General features: G+C 39.4%; 1 protein-coding gene across 1 annotated transcript; it reads left to right on the top strand.

Annotated features, from left to right (window-relative positions):
• Window positions 1–1,659: 1,659 nt before the first annotated feature.
• Window positions 1,660–7,397, top strand: LOC143290112 (uncharacterized). The gene is made up of 3 exons (XM_076599400.1): window positions 1,660–2,940; window positions 5,989–6,108; window positions 6,429–7,397. The coding sequence occupies exons 1-3, from the start codon at window positions 1,660–1,662 to the stop codon at window positions 7,395–7,397; spliced, it is 2,370 nt and encodes a 789-aa protein (XP_076455515.1).
• The last annotated feature ends 1,042 nt before the right edge of the window (window positions 7,398–8,439 follow it).

Here is an 8,439-nt window from a genome sequence, read left to right as displayed (position 1 = left end):
GAGAATTTCCAGCGATTTTCGTGAATATTTTAGGCAGTTGCAGACTGCTTTGTCGTTTGTGTAAACATTGAGCACGATTATTTGAAACGTTAACTATTTTTATTTCCACTTAAGGGTGTGGCGTGTATCCTTTTGTTCGTGTCTCGGTATATAAACAAAAGACGAGCGACAAAGCACGGCCAGCCCCCATTCACATTGTGTGCCATTGTGAAGGCTCTGGTCAAGCATGTTTGATTTGTCATGCATGGAGTAGCACATATTCACACGTCAGTTGAGCACGCCCACAAAAGGATTTGGGGGCTAAGGTAGTCGGCATAAACCACACAAAAATGATTCTTAACTCTTTGATTAGATGTATTATTTTGTAAATTTTGCATTTTGCACTGAATATATGTTAAGTGACACACCATCAGACGATCATGCTAAGAATTTGTTATTCCGTTTGTATGTTTAGTGTTAAGTATTTTTGATAGATCTGTTCAATTTAACAGCAAGACTCTTCTGACCTGGTATGAAAAATTCCAGGTTTCACTGCATCAGATTTTGATCAAAAGTTCAAATAGCATTAATAGTATTATTTATAATTTATAAGTTAGTAGTTAGTACAGAAGTGGTGCAGAATCATTTGATTCACTTTGTGAGTTGGGACTGCCATTAATTATATGAACTGGTTTACTCTCCTAGTGTTTTTTTTTTCCAGACTAGCTCGATATATATATATCTCTCTCTATATATATATATATATATATATATATATATACTCCTTTTGTAAAAAAAAAACTTTGATAACTCTATAAATTGTATAATGTGCACAAACTCTGAAACTGACAAAGTGAATTTGTGTGATAAACCTAAATTGATTTTGTCCATTGCTTTATTTTGTTAATTAATTTTTACTTCATAACCTCTAAAAATAGAAAAAGAATTTCTTCTCTGGGAGAAAAGTTTTTGTTAATGATTTATCTGTTCTTAATGTCAATGTTTGTATTCTCAAGTACAAATTAATTTGGAGCAGTAGGCTTTATCTTGACCCTGTGAAGATGGTAATAAATGCTATCTGATTAAAAATAATAATAATAAAAATTAACCCCTTGCCTCCCAAGGAGGAAAGGGGATGGTGAGAGTGGTGTATAAAGGCTGGCAAGATTATGAGAGGTTAATTGGATGCACTCATGTGAATATGCTTGAACACAAACACATTATTATGATCATGAGAGGTCAATTGAGGCACTTATGTGCATACACAATTTTATGTTTGCATGTATGCACACAGATGCACACAAAAAAGTACACACATACACACACACTGATCCACCCACCAGTATCACGTTTGTGATTATTGACTGTAAGTCTGTTGCAGCTTTTTCAACCATTTACTATCCACAATGATTTAGCAACTAGCATCATCAGAGTTCAGTTACTTTTCGTGATAGCTGCCCTCTGTGTTTGCAGGTTAAAAACAGAACTGTTGGACTGATGTGGACTCCAAGCTACCTCATAGTATCGCCTTGGTCGGTCATCCAGATAGGTGTCTCAGCCATCTGGTTGACTTGGCAGTCATAATTGTGTTGCTGGCGTGACGTCACCTGTCAGTTCTGTCCCATGCAGGGACCAGGTAGAGTTTTTTATTCCCTGCTGTTCTTTTCCTGACTGGCGCCAATGAGTTACCCGTGGTTTGCCGGTGCTCCAAACAGCGTGTCTGTGCTGGATAATGCTGCACAAAATGGCTCCCTCACACACTCCCCAGCAACGGTAGGTGGGGGCACTGACTCCCCTGGCACCAGTTCCCATCATGCTTCAGGAGCAGCCAGCAGTTTCCCGTCGACGTCACCATACTCTGCTCTGAACACCACAACTAGCCAGCATTCTTCAGAGTCTCACTCTCAGTCACCTCACGGGCTGTCCCACAATAACCCTTCCTCTGTTCTTCCCTCCTTTGGGGAAAACTCCCTCCAACAGCATTTGTATTCAGCATCTGGTCGCTTTGGTCCGTTCTCTAGTGAAGGGGTGTCGTCCTCTGATCAGACCTTTTCTTCTCCATTTGGAATGTCATCTCAGATGTTGTCTCAGCCCTATTCAATGCGATCTCAGGCCTACCCAGGAATGCCTGGGTATGGTGACAGCGGTCAGCAAGACATGTCTCGGCTCAATGCGTACAGCACATCCCCATATAGCACGCCTGGTTTGGAGAACTATTTTAACCCATTTGAGAGTCGGCCAGGAGCTAGCCAGTCATCAGAGTCTATGTTTAGTGCCACAGACAGACTAATGAAAGCAGACCCCTATGAAAATGGTGTCCCCAGACCTCCCACCAACCCCTGGTCACAGTTTGGGGCTGACAGTCGAGATGGGCTCTACCTCCAACCAGGATACACCTCACATGCCATGGGTCCGTATGGGAGTCCCCTGGGATCCATGTTTCACCCCAACCCTCACTACCGCCCCATGGGCTATGACAGCCCACATTTCAAGCCTGACATGACAGATCCCTATGGTCTTGCATCGTCAGCAGTGGGTCCCCGGTTTTCCCCACCCCAAATGATGTACAACCGAGACAAGAAGTCACCCAAGAAGCCAGACTCCTCTCCAATTCCCAAGCCTGCTACGCATGTGGATGATTCTCCCCCTGTGCCGAATAAGGCAGCCAAGTACTTTTCTGAGAGAGGGATTTTTGTGTTTCACCCTCCTGACACAGGACCGGCAATTGGGCCATATGCCAGTATGATGATGAGTGTCGCTGACCGCTATATAATGTGTCAGAAAATGTTGTGTCAGAGATTGTCTGATGTTGACCTGCCGCCCAAAGTGACTTACGTCTACAACCCTCTGGAGTATGCCTTTGAGACGCACTACAAGTTTGTGAAAAAGTACTACAACTCCTCAAAGAGAATCCTCTTCCTGGGAATGAATCCTGGGCCATTTGGAATGTCTCAGAATGGGGTGAGTTGTTAAATTTATAAAAAGTTATACATGTGTGCAAATTTGTGCTCAGTGACACATTTGTCTTGGGTAGTACTTCTCGTTGGTACAATGGTAGTACTTGATTAAATATTGACTGATTATTTGTTTAGTCTCTGTCTGTTGCTGTCAGAAAACTTTTGTCTTTGTTGAACTGAAAGCATAGATGAGAAAAAGGGGCTGATTTTTTTTTTTTTTTTTTTTTTTTAACTTGAGTCTAAATAAAACAGTAAAACAAGTTGTTTTTCTGTGCAGCTGAATGACACTTGATTAGTCATTGATAAAAAACTTAACATGTTCAGAGTTAACCTGTTCTGTCACTGTAGTGTTCATCATAGTATATTGTATGCTTGGATCAATTCAGTAATTGCTGTCATCTTTAGTTAGTTTATAGATTTCTCAAACTTATAATTATTAGTTCTGTGGAGACCATTTTCAAGCATTTTCACTCATAAAATTTGTGACAGTAGCCCCCACAGTTGATTAATTATTTTCTAGGAATTTGGTTATTTTCTCTTTATTATATTAGTTTTGTTACTGTTGTGTTGCACTCTTGGTTTTTTTTTTCTCTCTTAAGGCTTAAGTCCTGTTATTTTACATGTAATGATGTTATGATCTTTGGAATTGTATTACTATCCATTTAGATAGTTCATCACTTGTAGTTCATTGGCATGTTATTGTGATCATGTCTTTAAGTTATGAATTACTGTACAACCTCTGAATTCTTTTTTTTCTTTTTTTTATAGTCTTGTCTTGATTGTGTAGTTTTTGATTGTTTTCTATCCCTTCTCTAGTTTATATATATATATATATATATATATATATATATATATATATATATATATATATATATATAATCATATATTGTTTGAGTGTTGCTTTTCTTTGTTGTTGTTTTTTATTTTTGTTTGAAAAAAATGTAACCCATATATTGATATAAATTATAATATACAGGTCTTAACATTTTTTTTTAATCCTTTTGGAAAGAAAAAACACAAAAGGAAAGGAAGTGTACAAAATGGGGAACTCCAGGCACATCTCTTGGGCTTCTGGATTTTAAGATTCTGTAACACATTTTAAATTATGTTTTCCATGATTCTGTGAGGTATCTGGTGAGTTAAAAAAGATTGTTTTAATTTTTTTTTTATAAATTATATGGCCAACATTAATTATTTCAGCTCTTAGTTTTACATCAAGTTGTCAGATAATCTAGTAATGGTGATGTCAGAGATCTGTCATGAGGTGTTACAGGTCCCATTAAAAGAAGATAGTGATAATTTGATATTTTATTGTTTTTTTTGTTTTTTTTAAATAGACGTTTTCATCAAATTATGCGAGATTCCATCACTTGTTGAGAATGAATCATCTGTGTGTGTGTGTGTGTGTGTGTGTGTGTGTGTGTGTGTTCATCATGTGTGTCCTTCTGACTTCTCAAATATTTTTTTTCACATTTTTCCTTTTCCTGTAATTAAATGTATTCCCTTTCTGTAATAGATGTAGTAATAAGCAAGGACAGGTTCACAGTTGGAAGAATAGGCCATGCCTAAAAATAAAATCTTAATCCTTGAGTGCGGAATGTTTGGAGTTTAGACTATTAGAGTTTCTCTCTGTCTCACAGTCTCTGTCTCCCTCTCCTTACCTCAATGCCTGGCATGCTTCACACTTATCTAGTCAAAGTCATAGTCAGGTTCAGAGAAATGGTGATCAAGAACACAAGGATTGAAAAAATACTAAATTGGAAAAGCTTTTTGCATACATATATATATATATATATATATATATATCTTTCTCTATGTATATATAAATTTGTATTTCTTTTTATCACAACAGATTTCTCTGTGTGAAATTCGGGCAGCTCTTCCCAGGGAGAGCGTGTTGCTACACTACAGCGCCACGCTTTTTTTTTTTTTTTCCTGCATGCAATTTTATTTGTTTTGTTTTTTTCCCATCGAAGTGGATTTTTCTATAGAATTTTGCCAGGAACAACCTTTTTGTTGCACACGGGACCTCTGTTTATCATCTCATCTGAATGACTAGTGTCCAGACCACCACTCAGGGTCTAATGGAGTGGGAGAAAATATCGGCGGCTGAGCTGGGATTCGAACCAGTGCGCTCAGATTCTCTCGCTTCCTGGGCGGACGCGTTACCTCTAGACCAACACTCCACATGTATGTAAATGGTATATATCACATTTAAAGAAAAAACTAGACGAGAGTACGTTAGTAGCAGTAAATGGTATATTATGATATATTGTATTTAATTATGAATAAAGTCTTGCATGAGACTGAGAATTTGAATTTCTTCAGTTAAACTTAAAGTAGGACTTGATCCAAGAGTGCCAGAATGGTATTGCATTGTATTATTATTCATTGTTACAATAGATTTATCAGTGTGAAATTCCTGGGAAGAGCATATTATCACAGTTCAGTGCCACACAGTTGTTTTTTTCCTTTTCCTTGTAAAATTTGTTTAGTTTATATTGAGGTGTAAACCTGTTTGGTGTGCAGGTGCTCTTAGAGAATACTGTAATTTGTAAATATGCAGGGTGTGCAGATTCCCTTTGGAGAATATATTGTACATTATATATGTTGGATGTGCAGGTGCCATTTGGAGAGTATTGTAAACATGTTCACTGATCAGTCAATCAGTTGCCCTTTGGAGAGTGTTTTAAATGTGTTGGGTATGCAGGTGCCCTTTCAAGAGTGTTCTAAACCTGTTGGATGTGCAGGTGCCCTTTGGAGAGAATATTGGATTTTTTAACATTTTGTGCAGATGCCCTTTGGAGAGTATTGTATTTTAAACCTTTCTTTTTGGTGTGCAGATCTGTGCCCTTTGGAGAGTAAATTGTAAACGTGTTGGGTGTGCAGGTACCCTTTGGAGAGTATTGTAAACCTTTCTTTTGGGTGTGCAGATATGAGCCCTTTGGAGAGTATTGTAAATGTATTGGGTGTGCAGGTGCCCTTTGTAGAATATTGTTGTTTTGTGTGCAGGTGCCCTTTGTAGAGTATTGTTAAGATGTTTGGTGTACAGGTGCCCTTTGGAGAGTGCAACATAGTGACGGACTGGATGGACATTGATGGGGAGGTGTCCAAACCTGTGCTGGAACATCCCAAAAGACCTGTCATGGGCATGGAATGCAAGAGATCTGAGGTAAGTGTTAAATCAAATTAAATCAAATCATGTTGTTTATGAATATAGCCCAGCTAACCACAAAGTGGCCAGTTGAAGAGAACCCAAAATAATGTTAATACAATAAGAGGTCATTGAAGACATATGACATATATATATATATATGAATTTTTGTTGTTACTGTTTTCCAGCATAATAGTTTTGATTGTAATTCATTAAGTGATCAACTTATCATTTTTAGCACTTAAAATGTTAAATTATGCAAATGACAATTAGGCAGATCACTTAACTGTAGATTTTACCATTGCACATTGTCTCCATTTTGCTGTGCACATCTCCAGGTCTCTGGAGCTCGCTTCTGGGAGCTGTTCCGCCGGCTGTGCCCCACAGCGGAAGGCTTCTTCAAGAACTGTGCCATCCACAACCTCTGCCCCCTGGCCTTCATGACGGAGACGGGCAAGAATGTGGCCCCGTCTGACATGCCGGTGAAGGTTCTGCGACAGCTGGATTCACTGTGCGACCAGACCTTCCTGGACGTGGTGGCACTGTTCAAGGTGGAGCATGTGATCACCATTGGCAAGTATGCCTACACGTGTGCCCAGAAAGCGATGACGTCACACAACGTTCATGGTGTTCAGCTGCACTGTATGATGCACCCCAGCCCAGCCAACCCTTCGGCCAACAAGGGCTGGGCCGACATTGCTGAGAACCAGCTGCGGGAGTTTGGTGTCTACAATATCATCGCTGTTAACCCACAGCCGCCGCCTCAGCCTCCACAGCCTGCGCCCCAACCCCAACAACAACAGCAGCAGCAACAACAGCAACAACAACAACAGCAGCAGCAGCAGTCGCATCAGCAGCATCAGCACCAGCCGCACCACACCCCACCACATCAGTCCCAGCATCCACCGCAGCCGCCACCACCACATCAGCCTCCGCAGCATGTGCCGCATCCTTCACACCCACAGATGGCGCCACAGCACCACCTCCACCAACCTGGGCCTGCACCCCATCACATGTCCCCCCACCCCAGCGTCCACGGTTACTCTGGCAACCCATACGCGCACCAGCTCTCTCACCCCCACATGGCCCACCATCTTCCTCCCCCTCACCCCAGCACTCACTATCCCCTGCCACCCCACTCCCAGCATTACCCTGTGCCTCATGTGTTACAAAGCACAGGGGGCATGAACCCTGTCCCGGTCGGTATGGGGGGTGGGGGGGACATGATGGGGGACGGCAAAAGGACTCATGACATTATGGCCGATGCCAACCACAGTCAGAAGCGCACCAAGCTGGAAGAGGCATGATCCCTTTCTCTTTCTCTCTTCCTTCTTCATTCATTGTCTGTTGCATTTTGGTCATTTCTTTTTCCCACAATCCGTCACACACCTCTCATTCAGTCATTGGCACCTGTACATTTTGTTTGTGTTATTGATTGTGTACATGTGCCTGTGTGAGTCTTAGTGTCCATCTTCTTCTGTTGCTTTTATTCATTTCATCAATATCACTGTGAATGTCATTTCATCATGAATACAAGCATAGAGCCTGTGAAAGTCTATTGAACAGTGTCTTTGTCTTATATTTCACTTTTAATTTCATATGTCTGTGTTTGACTTGATTTCGAGTCTGTCACAGTGTTTTGTCTGTTTGTCCTCTTCTGTCAGTCTGTCTTCTTTAAATAACTGTATTTTATTTTTAGACTCTGTTTTGGAGTGTCTGGCTATGTATTGTCCTGACATACCTTTTGGGTAATTTTTGATTTGTGGTACTGGATCTTCTGTATCATTTCAGTTTATAGTATAATTATACAGTATGTAGTTCCAAATTTTTGCTTAAATAGATCTTACACATAGTGTATAATTTCAATGTTAAATACACAATTTGACCTTTTAAAGTAGATTTTACTTCAACAGGGTAATTGATTCTGTCATTTGTCTTGCACACAGATCAGAAAAAAAGCAAATGACATGTTATTTTGATACTCAAAAATTCAGATATCAAAAACATTTTTTTCTTTGTTGTTGTTTATTTGAAAGTTCACTCAATACATCAAGGATAGTAAAAATGAAAAGCCTGTATCAGATGTTTTACTCAATTATACACAAATCAATATGCTTTTTTGTGTAATATTACTAGTAACATCCAACTTTATTATCAAAATCAAATCACAACTCAGTACTGGTGAAAATGGTAAATTATGAATACATATGATTATGCACTCACTGTGAAAACATGAACAAATGGGAGGCTGTTGTAAAACTGTAACTGTATTATAACTTAATAAAAGATTTTTAAAAAGAAAGAAAATATTTCTTATAATGCATATATTTAGTACATTTTATTGAATAC

Source organism: Babylonia areolata, chromosome 15, assembly GCF_041734735.1.
Source record: "Babylonia areolata isolate BAREFJ2019XMU chromosome 15, ASM4173473v1, whole genome shotgun sequence".
NCBI lineage: Eukaryota > Metazoa > Mollusca > Gastropoda > Neogastropoda > Buccinidae > Babylonia > Babylonia areolata.
This window is presented reverse-complemented; position numbering and strand designations above follow the sequence as displayed.